Source organism: Acyrthosiphon pisum, chromosome X (assembly GCF_005508785.2).
Source record: "Acyrthosiphon pisum isolate AL4f chromosome X, pea_aphid_22Mar2018_4r6ur, whole genome shotgun sequence".
NCBI lineage: Eukaryota > Metazoa > Arthropoda > Insecta > Hemiptera > Aphididae > Acyrthosiphon > Acyrthosiphon pisum.
Window position 1 is genome coordinate 10,456,713 of NC_042493.1, and position 16,842 is coordinate 10,473,554.

General features: G+C 27.1%; 2 protein-coding genes across 3 annotated transcripts in view; one reads left to right on the forward strand and one right to left on the reverse strand.

The window, feature by feature from the left end:
* Window positions 1–16,842, forward strand: part of LOC100169221 (ALK tyrosine kinase receptor) — a 446,893-nt gene that overhangs the window by 287,194 nt on the left and 142,857 nt on the right. The gene's annotated exons all lie outside the window — the stretch shown is intronic.
* Window positions 7,297–16,206, reverse strand: LOC100166547 (putative sodium-dependent multivitamin transporter). 2 transcript variants are annotated; one of them, XM_001951323.5, is made up of 10 exons: window positions 15,678–16,206; window positions 13,241–13,462; window positions 12,944–13,168; window positions 12,671–12,786; window positions 11,978–12,220; window positions 11,085–11,259; window positions 10,758–10,970; window positions 8,321–8,481; window positions 7,559–7,769; window positions 7,297–7,476 (listed from the first exon to the last, which is right to left on the reverse strand). In XM_001951323.5, the coding sequence occupies exons 1-9, from the start codon at window positions 15,783–15,785 to the stop codon at window positions 7,565–7,567; spliced, it is 1,668 nt and encodes a 555-aa protein (XP_001951358.1). In that variant the 5' UTR covers window positions 15,786–16,206; the 3' UTR covers window positions 7,297–7,476; window positions 7,559–7,564. The 2 variants fall into 2 exon arrangements, with proteins under 2 accessions (XP_001951358.1, XP_029341793.1); XM_029485933.1 differs by lacking the exon at window positions 15,678–16,206 and adding an exon at window positions 15,354–15,612.

The following is a 16,842-nucleotide window of genomic DNA, read 5'->3' on the forward strand; positions in this document are numbered from 1 at the left end:
TTAACTATTACAATTATACATGTATCCATATAACTCACGATAGCTGTTATAATGTCTAATTAAAACTAAATCAAATTCAAACTTAATCTTAAGTTTTAAAACTTATTGAAATGCAATGTTTTGTTATTAAAGCTCGGATTATTAACCAACTAAATAATAGTTATAACATATTTTAATTTACTAGGTACGCCCATTAAAAAAAACACATACATTTTAACAATCTTTGCACAAAGAATTGCGTCTAATAGAATAAAATAATATTTTCAATTAATGTCGTACATAAAATGATGTGTGTCTAACTGGAATTATAGAAATTTTATAATATTATAATATTTGTAGGTTAGGTATAATAATTTGCTATACATTTTTAGTTAAATGGACATGTATTTAGGTACCTACCTAGCTAAAAATGTTAAAATACATAAAATGGGAATAATATTTGTATACCTAACAATCAATGTAATAACCCAACGATAAAACTTCTTCCGTATATTTAACTGCAGTTTAATATTTAAATGCAGGCATGCAACATAATATGTGAAGCGCTTTAAATTATTATTATATTATATAAATCCATTGTGTTTTTTTATTCGACAACCTACATTTAATATTGCGTCGTAAATGTATTAAGAGTAAAATGTAAAAACAAAAAAAAAATAACATAAACTTAAATAATATTTACTTCATAAATTCATCACACATTACTGTATACAGAGTGACTCACCAAGCATGAATAACCCTATTTTCCCTTAAATATCAAAACATGTATTCAAACTCTGATTAGGATATTTCAAGCACATCTTAAATACCGTACTTACTTATAAATATTTCCCAACCATACCCTGTTTCTGTGCTTGCACAATTTTCCTTTTTTTCTAATCAGGACTACCCTTTTCATAAATTGTACGGCTAGTTTTTTTTTTTTTTTTATGTTGGTTTAAGCAGTTAACTTAAATTCAAAAGAGTAATTTCTGAATTATTAATTTTTATATTTAACAATATTATGTCCTAAGATAATTATAGCCCATTAATATATATGTTGGATGAAATTGGAGATAAAATGATTTTAAAATTATAGTAATTAATTAGAATTGTATTTTAATATAATAATATAATGGTGATTGTCCAAGTACCTATTTTAAGAAAGACAAGTAGGTACTTGGCTAATAACTTTAACATATATTTTATGTCAAACTATTATTAAAGATTATTATTCTTAGTATAATATAAGAATTTACTTATTTATCATTAAGACACTTTTTATTGAATATGTAAATATTGTTATTATTTACTCAAAAGTTAGGCTGAGAATAAGTATAAGATACTATAATATAGTGTTTTAATTACTAAAAACAATCATAATAAGAATTTAAAGAGATAAACATTTCAATTACAGTAGGTAGTATAAAATAAATAATTTAGAAGGTATTTGTTTATCATTCTACGGTTGAAAAATGTTTCAAAAATATGGAAACTCGTTAATCACAACTGTTTAATTTGTGATAAACATAATAATATAAAACTAAATATTAAAAACAATGACACAAACTTTATTTAAAGACTAGTTAATTACGTTTATTTTAAATTCAAATAAAATTAGTATTTTCATTGTTCTAATTATTTTTATTTTTGTAAATATATATATTTTTTTTTTAGTTTCAAAAATATATTTTAATTTAAGCTTTAATAAAGAAAAAAACAATCAAAAGTTTGACGAGAAAAAACTTTAAAACATTTTAACACTAAAAGTTTTTAAGAAAAAAACTAAATATTTCTAAATAAAAAAAATTGTCCTTCTACTTAAAATATTCTTTATTTTTTCAACATGAATTCCAAGAAAATTAACCATATATTATAATGCACATTGTACCTAAACATCATAATATTTATATTTATTTACAGGCTATAATAACTAATCGATAAATTAATTTTCATTAATATTTTTTTAAATACATATAATAATATAACAGTTAATGAAAATAACAAATCAATCACTAAAAGGTATAGGCATATTAATTATCTCAAGCAGATATCCACCAAAAATAATATTTTATTTTTTTTATATTATTTGCAAACCATTTCGTATAAGCACCATGGGCTCTCCGTATAATTTGCTAATTAAAAATAAAATAAAATATAGATAAAGGTTAAATTTATATTTATCATTTTTATCGAAACGATTAGTGTGGGATATTTTATATTATTATACTGGTCATATCTCCATCGCCTAAATCAGTCGTCGTTAGTCATACCACTCTCAACCATAAACATACACGATGAATATTATAAACAATTTATTTGAAACAAAATCAATTGTTTATTAATTTATGAGTCGGCAAAAAGTATATTACTTTTTTGATGTTTGCACAGTACATTTAACTCAAGATAATACGATAAATATTATGTATTTAATCCAAGTAAGTTTTCGTAAGCATGCCATTTATCAACTATTTAGGTAGATGAATATTCTATATTTTTAAGAATAGCGTGCATGCAATAAACATAAAAACAGACACGTACGTTACAATTTAATGATAACTTTATAAAATGTAAATATTTATTTATACTTGGTAGTTGGTTTCTATGTTAATATTGTTTCTCCAAAAAAAAAATGTCAAAAATAGTTTTGAAACTTAAGTCATTTAAAATTAATAGTAACAAAGAATAAGTTAATCATAGGTTGGAAAAGTAAAATCTAGAATCACCTTTGTATTTTTAATATAAAATTTATATAATATAACATACAAACATATAATATTTGATTTTTTTTTCTTTACAAAATATGATACATATATTTAGGCTCATAATAATATGATCGATTATAATATACATGTCGTAATTGAAAGTTACAGTATTACAATTATAATTTAAGTTATATAAATTTAAAACATATCATATATAATTATAAGATGTAGGTATATGCGAATTACAAAAAATTATGAAAAATGTGTATGCAATGAAAAAAACTTATGCAAGAACTGTGCAATAATATTACTATGACTTGTAATATTGTTGTAAAAATATGTTATAATATTTAAAAACGATGTCCACGGGCATTTAAATTATCGATGAGTTATTATCATAATACAATAGCTGAGTATACAAATCTTAAAAATGTTCGATCAATTGAATATTAGTTGTTATGTTGAATTAGAAAGAAGGTGGTCATAAATAACAATCGATTACTGTTTAATAATTGCAAAATTTTACCATAGTATTTTAGCTATATCAATTGGACCGATGAGGTTGATCTAAATAACTGATGGTATGATCTAATTATGAACCATGTGATTTGTTTTTTCAAGCAGCATATATTATATAGTTCCTGTCAGTGATGTGTTGACTTAGAAAGAGTCTCCAGAATTTTATTATATATATATTTAGGTACTGTTTATTATTTAAATGATGTATTAGTACCTACTAGAATATTTTTAAAATATATAGACGTCTGAAAATGGCTGTTTGATGTAAGAAAATGTTGTTCCAAAGATATCTTGATGAATAATATTATATATATAAATGTTTTCTTCAACAGATATGAAATACGCCGTACGTATTATTGAAATGTACAAAGTGAAAGAGAACTAATTTAAGCTTTGAGAAGTGTTCATCATCAACGTTGAATTTAAAGTTGTACACAATTTATCTCACTAAAATATTAAATTATAATTTACCTACTATCTGGACTTATGTATTTTCAATAACCTATTAGTTAAAACTTCAAAATAACTATTGAAAATTTATTGCATATTTTCATCTTTAATATAATCTAGTCACTATATTCTAGTTAATTATCAGTTAACCATTTAATCGGCTGAGACACGATTGAGCATAAATTGTCGGCGTATCAAAGGAAATTGAAATACAAATGAAAACCAACACGATTGAGCATAAAAAACTCTGCGACGTTGCCATTTTCAATTTTGAACTGTATTATAAAAAAATATTTATTTAAATAATTATAATGATTCAAAATATAACACGGCAAAAAAATATCATGTTTTCATAGTCAATATGTAATATACCTAGTAACATTATTCAAAATATTTATAAATCAATAATAGTCTCAACAGTAGTCCGGAACTAATTTATTAATTGATATTACATTGTCGGTAAATCTGAGGAGCTCAGCTCACGACTCGCGTCAGATATCATAATAATTGGTGTAATAATACGTGAAAATAATAAATTACAAATTTTGGCTACGTGAATTTAGCAACATCACATAAAATATTCTATGCTCAATCGTTTTATGCTCAATCGTGCTTTACCGATTTAATCTAGGTTTATCAAAGGCTTGGGAGAAGTATATATATCATATTGAATAAAACGCTTGTTGACACGAGACTGCGAAACGTGAAAAAATATTATTATCACCTAATTGCTAATAAAAAATGGATGTCTGCAGGTAAATATCCCATAGAATTCATTGCCAAATTAAATTTTAAACATGTTTAATTACATAATTTGTGTATCTTAAACATGAAATAAAGTAATTTAAATAGTAATGGGTAAATATATTAAATGAAATTAATGGTAAGATATAACATTTAGTAAATTAATAAAATAAAAATAGATTTAAAAATATAAAAGAACATTATATTTGAAACACCTATCTAATAATTTGCAGAAACAGCAAAACAAGATAATATAGATTAAATTTAAAAGTGGACAGTACAGGTATTTGTGGAAAACACCACAAACAAATTTGACTGCATTTAGACTTAAAAGTTATAACTTAATTAGGTGTTCCAAACGATGAATAAAAAAATCCGTAGAATTTACAGTATGAATTAATTTGAGAGAAGACTCTGAAAATATATTATTTATTTACACAACCCCCAGCGCAGCTACAAAGAAGAAATAATATAAGCAATACAACCTTAGACAAAAAAAGTTTTATTTTGTGGCGACCACCACCAACCACCACCACTTCTGAGAATGATTTGTAATATTTTTTTTAATTATGGAAAAGTGGTAAAAAAAAACCCAACGATACTGCAGTAATATCGTGACGTGTTTCGATGAACATAATACAATTTTATGGAGGGAAGTATATATCTATTAGTTTTATTCACGTAAATAAAATGTTAAATTCTTTATTTTTTTTCTATTTTTCTCATGCAAATCTTAACTAAAGCAATTCGTTTAATGGTATATAAAAGTACCAAAATATAACACTCTTAAATGATTGACACTTTAATTACAAAATATGTTAATAACTGCACATAGCCGGATGGGCTATATTGTTCGGGTGATGTTACACATTACAATAAGTGATTTTATATTAAACCTGAAAGAAATTCTGAAACATATTGTAAAAAAAAAAAATTCTGAGCAAACCACGGTTAAAACCACACGTGCTAAATTTTTTTCACATGCTACATTTGTCGTTTGTTGTATTTCCGTTTAGGCAAGCTACTGAAAAAAAAAAAAATAAAAAAAATGTCTTGTCTTAAGTACCAATTACACTCAATCTTCAATCTATAGATAGAACTACTTGAAACTTTCGGAGCACTGCTAATCGAAAAAAGTTCACAAGAAAAAAGATCATAAAACTAATTCATTTAATTTCACAGAATATTGAATATTTCGTCTTCGTATACAAAATTATTTGAATAGGTACATTTTATTTATTTTTATTTATTTTTTTATTTATCAATTACTTATGTAAAATATTATTTAGAAAGTAAAAATATTTTGTTTTTTTTTCGTATCACTATAGTTGATTTATTAATATTAATAAAGATATATCTCATTATTAAAATTCTAAAATATATACCGTTTTTACATTGTTAGTTCTAATTGTATAAATGTATTCATTGTGTTTGTTCATTATGATATTATAGTGTTATAGGTGCAGATTATTTGAGATGCCAACCTTTTAAAATCCACCCTTCTTTCAAATTAAAATATTATGCACCTGCACAAGTCTAAGACCAAGACAACCTGATTTAATTTGTTTGTTCTAATAAACTATATATTTAACACTACCCTCGTTCATCGTGTAGTCAGATGTACAATCCTATAAAATATAATATTCTCAATTATGATAACACCATGTATTAGGTTTTTTTTTTAATAAATAGTTATTTTTTATTAATACGTAAACTGATTATTAAAACTGACTACCTATTTAACATATCACACTTTTCAGTTACCAGATTTAGTGTAGTGTTTAAGTTACGATTACTGTAGTGGCAGGGTCGGCAACCAGAGACCAATACCGAAGTCAGAGTTCTGAATTCGATTAAGTGTCATTTATTTAAGGATAAATATTGGGAAAAAAATACATAATGAGATAGGCGTAACCACAAGGAACAAATAAATATATATAATGTACCTACATGATTTTTTCGTGTATTTTAGGTATAGTATAATACCATAATAATATTATTAATCATAATCATTATACATAATAATGAATTTTATAGGGGTTGCAAACATGATTATACCACGGGTGACCGACCACGGCATAAGGATAAGTATAATAATATGTGAAGTATAATATGTTAAAATGTTTTTTTCTTATAAACAGTCGTCTCTTGCGGTTTCAACACGCCACGGGCTACCACTCACTCAGTAATAATAATACTAAAATCGTTTGCGGAGGAATAAATGTTGCACCCATCCCAAAACATACTATCTATTTTAAAAACAACTGTCACGTGGATCTGATTCGGCGTGTATGGGAAACAGAAATAAAAATAAAAGTTTGTCCGACGAGACAAAAAAAAATATATATATATATAATATTATTAATTGTCTGGTATTATAGGGGGAATTACAAAGGATACGCATGGGATTCATTTGAGTTTCAACTACATATTATTTGTGTGACCAAAGAAAGCCACGTAAAACATATTTTATAGAAACCATTAAATAAATTAGAAATACATGTATTTTTCAATGCATTTTTTAAATTAATGTATCATATACACTATTTTTACTCTAAATCTAAAAACTAAAAATATTTTTTAAGCATAATTAGTTGAAATCGGACGAATCATTTAGAATAGGTAACCCTAAACACATTATATTATAATATATTGTATCTAATACTCGGGCACCGTACACAAAGGTCGTGATGATGAGAGGCTGGTGGTGTAGTGTGGTGGATTTATCGTTATGAAACCATCAGGACTCATGGATGGTAAGGGGGAGGTGGAATATAATCACATGATATTATAGTTCGTAGAAACCGCGTAGGCTTGCTACGTAATTACGAACGTGTTACGTTTTTTGGTTAGTATTTTATAAAAATATGTACTTAAGAAATTAATACATATTTTTTAATAATAAAAATAACTTACAACTATTTATTCATTATAATAATATATTACACCATGATCAACACACTTAAATTATATGAATGAGCAAGTAAGGCATGGTTCTTGCTTGAAATTTAACTTTGAACTTCGATAGCATAAGGTCTGACGTAATAAAACACATTTCCGGACATGTATACGATTGCATCTGCCACATAATTTAATATTGATCAAGTTAACTGCAAATACACAGCAATATTAATATTATGTGAACGAGATTAAATACTCACATTATATTAGCTTTGTTCATAACCTTTGTCACGTCTTTTCAATCTGTTTGCCACACAGGGGGTGAATAGATCCGGATTGTGGTCACGTTTTTTCCCACGGAATATTGCGCTCACTATCATTGCCACCACAAATGTTACCAAAAATCCCAACACAATGTAGTACAGGTAACTGATTCGATACAGATATACATAGCCGTCTTCGTGAAGTGCTCTTAAGAAATAAAACTAAGAATTACGTTTTGTATAATATAATTAGTACCTACAATATTATAACAGTGGAATATCTGAAGTTGATTTGGTGGAAAGGGGAGAGTGTGATTAAATTGTATTAACACAACTCTTGTTGAGGAGGACTCTTTACTCTCTAAATATGCACTTTATTAAATATATATATATATTTTTTTTTTCAGTATTATTTGTTTTATATTTTGTTTAATTCAAATTTAACAATAATTGTATTATTTAAGATACATTGGACATTTTTTAAAAGGAAAAAAATGGTTTAACTCTCAATTCCCCCTCCAAATAATGTTTCTAATACGTTTATACTAAAAAAATGAATGTATAATATGTAGTATGTATAGTTATCGTTTTAATTTGAGTATGTTAAGTATACTAGTAAATACATATGAAATTTTAATTCAAAAACCGAAACGGGCGTTTCTTGATAAAACTTGAAGTTTACAGTAAAACTATAATTTTTAACTTTAATATACAACTATAACCAATAATACTGAAAATAAAATGGTGCATTGTAGTTACCCTTTATAATAAGATGATGGAAGCTGTGTAGAACTTGCAGAGTTATTAAATATTGTACATGAATTTGTGTATGATGGTAGATTTTCAACTGGAGGTTTAGGCCCACCAAATCCAATGATAAACGAAAAAATCAGGCCAACTATTAAGCCGGTCAGTGCACCCTGAAAATTTATGATTTTATAATAAATTGCTCATCAAAAAAAAAAAAAAAAGTTGGGCAAGTGGATGTCACTCTGCTGTACAGTAGGTTACAAGTGGGTCACTGTATAATGGATAGTGTTAAATTTGAATTCAATGATATAATATCATTGTATAAGAAAAACGTTTCTGAGCGTATGTCAGTCTAGGTTTAAGACATAATATACTATATATTGATACTTATTATACTTATATTGATATAAGTATGTAATTACATACTTATATCAATGGTAATAAAAAAAAAATGACTTATAATAGGTACCTATATTAAATTCCAAATTAATCATATCCCAATATCCATTAGGTACTTATAACGCGTTATACATCAGTAACAAATCGTGATACTAACCTAAAATGACTATAAAAATAAACTGTGTAAATGTATTTTTTAGATTTTTTGGTAACAGAATTAATTACTTACGTGGAATCTTATTTTACATTTTCAATCCTTAGATTTAGAATTTGAACATTTTATAAATTTTTAACTACAAAATAATTATTCAATTTTAAATTTGATAAATTTTGTCAAAATTCGATCCTTAAATGCTTATAAAAAAAAAATTGTGCCTATGTATTTTTAATATTTTTCAACTGCTATTGTAAAAATATATCAGGAACTTTGTATTACATTTTTACACTTTTTGGTCAGCAGATAAAACTTAATTGATATTCATAGAAAAAAAATATATTTATTGAAAATATGAAATTGTCCGTAAACAGCTAAAAATATTTTGAAAATTTTATCAAGTATAAGAATTGTTAAAATAAACATTCAGTGAAATTTTTATGTATCTACAGTTATTCGTTTTTGAATTACAACAAAATAAGAAAATCGCTACATGAGAAATCGAGTGAATATCCAATGTTGTAAGAAATTGAATTTCAAACGCTCATACAAATTAAATTTGACTTTCTTATAGACATTCTTTTTTTGATAAAGGTAGATAATCTTATAAGGAATCTTATATTACATTTTAAAATCTTAGATTTAAAAAAGAAAAATTCTTACGAATTCTTAACTCAAAATAATTTGCTAATTTTCGTGATTTTGCCATATTTTGTCAATTTTTGAACTTTAAATGCTAATAAAAAAACTTTGACTAAAGATTTTTAATATTTTTAAAATGTCATTGTAATAGTATAATAGGAGCCTTGTATTAAATTTTAAAGTATTTTTATTCAACAAATTAAGTTTTATTGACATTCATAGAAAAAAAAACTAATAAAATTGGAAACTGAAAATGTCCCTAAACAGTTCAAAACAAATCAAAATATTTTTAAAATTTTATCATGTATAGAAAATGGAAATATAAACAACCAACGAAAATTCCATGTATCTACGGTCATTTGTTTTAATGTTACACCAAAAACCCAAAGTCGATTTTGTTAAAAATCGATTTTGCGTAAAAATTCCCGTTTTTTCTTAATTTTTCTTTTGTTTTTCACGGCGCTTTTGAAAACTACTGAACAAATTTTACTTTTGACCCCCAAAGTACCAACTAGATTTAATTTCCTATCAGAAAAGATACTGAAAATCAAAGCACTTTTACTGTCCTAAAAGGCGATGACAGACACAAAAAAAAAATTTTAAATACATTTAAAAATTTAAAAAAAACACACATTATTGTAAAATCAATACGTTCATCGTTCCACTCAAAATCTATAAGATAACTATCTGAATATGTGAATAGTATTATGAATGTCTGCGCCGTACATTTATTAAGGAGTAAAAATTCAGGCAATTTCTTGTTAAACTCTAGTCATACAATATAAATCGTACGATAGTAAAATAAAATCATTTCAACAACCAAAAACGAATATACAAGAATAACGATTACGCCTTGTGGAATAGTAGGATTTTGATATTTATTTTGGATTTAAAAGAGGAAAACTTAAATCCGGTCACATAGAACTCAGATTTTTCAATTCACTTTAAATAACGCCAGAAAAATATATTTTAAAATACTCAACAATTTGTGATATAATATAGACACGACTATCCAGACTTTTCAAAATATAATTTTTAAAGTCTGAGTACAATACGACCTAAATATGATTTTATTATTCTCTTAAATAAAATAAAAATTATCAAAATTTGAATATTTCACGAGGTCAGAGAGTTTTCCCGTGAAAAAAGTTTTTTTTATGACAAACCCATCGGCTCCAACCCTCTTAAAATTAAAATATTTAAACCAGCGATAACCATAATATTATAATATTATAAATTGTAATCAATTACTTTTTGGTTGATGTAGGGTAAGAGTATACCCAATGTAAACACGGCCAACACGGGTCCGCCGATTACTCCGAATATGGTCAACGCAGTTTGAAGCACCGAGCCCATATATTTTGCCAGAAACGATAATATAATGCAAACACTACCGTACACGAGGACTAAAATTTTCATGAGATAAACTCGTTTTTTATCCGATATTTCTTGTTTTTTAAATGGCTGCAATACAAAACATAATATCGTTTTAAGTCCAAACTGTGCACGTCAAGTTTAAACGTCCGATATAACATGTTATATCGGATGTTTAAACTTGTTTGAAATTTAACAGGAAACCTTTATGTAATCTTCCATCGTAATTGCTGCCAATGAATTGAGGATTGGCGATACAGAGCTCATTGCCGATGAAAAAATTCCGGCTATGAATAATCCGGTTAAGCCAGGTATAGATCCCATAGTGTCCAGCACGTATAACGGCATCAATTGATCACTGCTTGATATACGACCAGACCTTTGTAAAGACAATTTATTCGTTACAGTTATTGCATTTATCATATTATTTGTATGTGTAATCAGTTAAAATATGGTTTTAATAAAATAAAAATGTGTGTTTTACACCTAACTTGTGTATAGTAGGTACATGCATGTAGTCGAATGTGTTGAAAAACAAAAAAAAAAAGTACAACTTTTATCGGAATGTATAATAGCAAAATATACGTAATTAATAATGTCATACATTGAATAATCATTAAATGAAAATGTTCGATTAATGATTATTAATATTATACCATTGTACGCCACCGATTGATTGTCATCGGTCTCACCTAATAAGCTTGTAATCTTGTTACCAGGTAAGAGCGATGTTAATTTGGTATGCATCATTAATTATTGTTGATATCTATAGGTACTGATAACAAAGCCTAGGTACTTAACGTAAAATTACTGTTATTTGTTTCGTTTCATTATGTTTGTCCATTACATAAACTTAAAACACATTATTCAGTACACGATATGATCGATGTTCATGAAATGGAATGGTTTTGATTAAAATGTGAACTATTAATGGCGATTTCGTGATGTGGATACAATACATAATATATTGGTAAAATACATTCATTGCTCTGCTAAGAATATAATACATATAATGATATAATATTATAATATTATTTTGAATGCAAATCATATTCTATTAATATATTTTAGTAATACAAACTTAAATATATAATTACTTTATAGGATCGCAGTTATAATATTTTGAAAACATCGCTAGACCAGACAAACTTGTTATGAGTGATATTACCAACACTAGTGGTAAGCTACACCACAGTGCGGTAACGGCAGTCTTATAGTCTTTCATGGTTAAAAACCTCTGTATTTGTGTTTGATTTACAGCATACAAAGAAATTTGAGTGAAACACCCTCCGATTAGTATACTAAACCAACTGTGCCTTACTGTCGGGTCGATATTAAAACTGAAATTGATAAATATTATTATTATTACATTAAACATATTCAAAATTAGTAATCGTTTTAACATTGTACTGAAGGTAGGTACTGATTTAATGAACTATTAAAAATCGGGCTGGTGAAATCAGAGCTCAAACTCAGATTATTGCTAAACAATGAAAATTATGTATATTATTACTACATTATTTATTAATTAACTTATAGTTGACTAGGTCATTTTTGAAAAAGTTAGTTTTTGTAAAAATGTAAAAAAATGTTCAAGATAACTACTTTTTGATTTTTAAAAGTTTGATTTGGCTATAGGTTTTGTTGAGATTAAAAAAAAGTTCAGTTTGACATCAAAAATCATAGATTGTATAATATCATTGGTAGAGCTATAAGACCTAAATATTAATATTGATTACCTCCTTCTATAAATATATTATCAATAGCTACTTAAATAAATTTTTACTTACTTTCCAAAATTAATACGACCATATCTGTTGGAAATTTCCAAAATTTCAGACAAACCGCCAGTTTCGTACCAAGCTACCCCAACAACCGCAATTACCGATGCGTACATGAGAAGGGCCTGGGATGATAGATAAAATAAAACGTTAATTTATTAATTATTTGCGTAACTACCTAAAAAATGCAAACATAGTTTTGTAATATTTACGGAATACGAATATTATGAATACTTAAATGACGAGTAACAACCGTACACAAAATATAATCGTGACATTTACTTGTAATAAATCCGTTATGATCACTGCTTTTATTCCACCCATCGTAGAATAGAACACACACACCAACCCCACAAGTACAATGGAAGCAGACTGAGGTAATCCGGTCACAGCTTCTAAAGTCAGTGCTGGGACATACAATACGATTGCCATGTAAAATAGCATTTGAATACTGAACGCTAACGACGTAGTCACTCGTGTTAAACGTCCAAATCGCAGTTCTAAGTACTGTGAACAGTGTAACGACACAAAATTATATTTTAACATAATATTATTTTAACGTTCGTGGTTTACTACTACCTCGTACAGAGACAAGTTGCCGAGTTTGAAGAAAACCGGCAGATATACGTAACCAATGATGGGAGTGGCGATAATATAGGCGACAATTATGACGGAAAACTGGGTACCACGAGTATACATTTCCGAGCTCAAACCGAACATCGAGATCGCCGTTATGAAACTGGCCATCAGAGAAAATGCCACCGGTAAAACACTCTGGTTCTTATCGCCCAACATGTATTCCTGTGAACATATTAATATACTATGATTATTAATTATTATTGGGGTGTTTCACCAAGCATGCCCATCCCCTATTTTCCCCTAATAGGGTAGTTGTTCGAAATGCGAGTATTGCAATTTTTTAAATAAACTTTAACTTCATATTTTTAAATTCTTGAGATTTATTGTACTACTACTTAAAGAGTGCCCTGTGTGGCGATACAAACGTCTGTTTTTCAAATGAGGACCCCTTTTTTATTCTAAATTATTTGGCAGATAATTAATTTTTCTGAACATTTTGACGTGGCTGAATCAAAATTCAAATGAGTAGTTTCCAAGTTATTTAACTTTTTATTCTAAAGATGATAAGTCAATGATAATGGATTTGAAAGATTTGAAGACTCTAGGAGTTTTAAATTTTAAATAATTCATCTTAATTTATCAACATTAATAATTTGTATAAATGACTAAAATGTTAAAAGATGTAAAAATCATTTATTAATGAAGAATGATGCTAAATCTAAAATATATATTAAAATTAACTTCGTTCTGAAAACTTCAATACAAATAAAAATATATTTGATTAATTTAATTTAAATTTTAATAGTTATTTGTTGACATACATATTTTATAAATACAGTTTGCATTTTTGTATATTTAAAATTTAAATCTTTTAAAAATGTAATCATACACATAATAAATTATTTGATATATTTTTGATAAAATTTATTTTGTTTTAAGTGCCATCCTTAATATACTCCAATTGTTCGTCAAAAATGTACATTACTATTTTCTAGATATAATATTTAATTTTGGTTCTTATTAAAATTCATATAGAAATTTGAAATTTATTTCAATTTATTTTTAGTTTTTTTTTTTTTTTTTTTTATGTATATTGTGCATATTACATTTTTATTTACAAATAGAAAAGCTCGAATGTACCCACAATTTCCCAGTTATGTTAGATATCCATCAATGGCGGTTCTCGTGTAGTTTACTCACAAAAAAAGACACGAAAGACAAAAATAAAATGTCGGATGAATAAAAAGTATGGAAAGAAGAAAGGGTTTAAACTATAGAGAGAAACAGGAAAGCTAACACAAGAACATTCCTCAAAACAGTGAATGAACTTAAGAGGGCTTTTAGAACCAGGCCGACAATAATACAAATGCAGAATGAGACCTTGTTATATTATATATATTCACTTTTCAATCAACTTAGTGGAAACGTAATAGTGGAATAATATAATACGATTACACAAAGTATTGGACAAAGAATAAAACAAACATGATTGGAAGAAAGGGAAACTAGACTTGATATGCAAATTTTTTTTGTAAGCGTTTGAAGTTAAAATTTTAAAAACATTTGTTAAAATGGCGAACATTTGCAAACTATCTTGTAGTTAAAAATGTATACAATTTGAATAGCAGTTTTGAAAACTTTGATACATTAAATATTTAACAAAAAATAATGATTTTATTTATTTTGTTGTAATTCAAAAATATTTTATTCAGTGAAACTTTTACGTATATCATTATAATTTACTATACAAAATGATATTTAGATTAGTTGTATACTATTTCCTATGATTTACTATTTTAGGTATACTAGGTTTCTATTCTCATCGATAAGTCAGTAGGTCTTTAATGAATCAAAACTCAATATAATTAATTATAATATATGATATAAAAACATAGTACCCTTATAATAATTATTATTAATATAAGAAATGCGATGTTTTTGGCAAAAATCAATTTAATTTACTGTATTTACTAAATTTATATCAATATAATTGTATATTACATTACACTTAGTAATATACAGGTCGACGTATTGTCTCCAATCTGACGCGTTTTTGTGAGGAATGATTAATCATCGAATCCAAATTTAACTATCCCATTTTACTTCGACCTACCCAAAGACGATATACACTCAGCTGCACCAACAAGTATACAGCAGAGTAATTTTCCTTGTTTTTATGATTTGGTCGAGTTTGGAGTTGACGTGTTTCACGTTTTTCCGATGTGCACTAAAGTCCCATCGTTCCAGTCACGTCCATTCCGGGTCGCATTTCTGGAGGGACGGGCGAGGATCAAAAACCAATTAAAACGTATACGTCGGTTTCGTGGAGTAGTTAAAATAAAACACACACACACACACACTGTACGGGAAAAAAAACGAAAACCTCCGACGTAGCCCAACACGTATCGTGGTGCACGAAAATAATAATAATTATTACCTGTGTAGTCTTTTGTTTGCCGCCTGTAAATCGGTAGTACACACCGATCGAGGCGGACATGATCAACATAATTCCGAATACGACGTAGTCGGCAACACCCAACGCCATGGCGGTCGAGAAGAACACCGTTACTGTAGCTGTTTACTTGCACCGAGTCTGACGAATTACAATAATATTATCACGTTACCTACCGACGGAAACCCACATGGAAATAATTTGAATTGCCGCACAGCAGCGTTTCGTTTGATAGTGTCGTTTTGCACGGTGGGGCGTATTAAATTAACATGTTATTATCCGATAATTATATTCACTATCCCGCGGTGTATATTTTACGAGCCTACGCACGCGGAGTCGGGTTCCGACAGATTCGTTTGTCGAGAATCGATCGGTTTTTTTTTTGTTTTACTACGTACGATTAAACGGATTATATTATAGAAATCCTTAGTGAGTGTTTTTTTTTTTTTTTATTTCGATTGATTTGAAATAGTATGTTTATGGGCGATCACCGTCCATATATACTGGGTCGCATTTTAAATGAACGGGTCTGTAAGAAAAAAAAGATTACGTATTTAATACACGATTTAAAAAAAATATATTATATATACATATATTTACTTACAAAATAAATATTGTGATCGTTTCACGTTTGAATTAAATTCTCAAATACAAGCTATATAATAATATGATAAATATCAAAACTAAAATAATTACGATAAAATGTGCTGTGATTTATGTCCGCAGTGTACGAGTGAATTTTATTTTTTACATGAAGGATTTGTTGAAAAATAACATTATTGAAGATGTGAAAAGAAAAGTGTACAAAGCGTTTAGCGGTAAACATTTGAACTCTAAAAAAATTGTATTAATGATCTTTAATCAATATCTAAGTAGGAATAGTTCAATTATTACCGAGCAAAGATGAGTCATACTGTACGTTATTCGTGTTTGTAAGTTTTATGAAATGTTATTCACATAACATATACACTGAAACAAATAATTATTAATGCAATAAAATAAAGATAAGGCAAATGGTCTTTCTGTCAAATAAACTGTTATAAATATACAACAGATTAAAAACGATTTACGATACAGGGCATAAATCGAGTAAAAAAATTTAATTACCAGATTAGTCGGTTAATTGTTTATGAACTATTATACGAATATA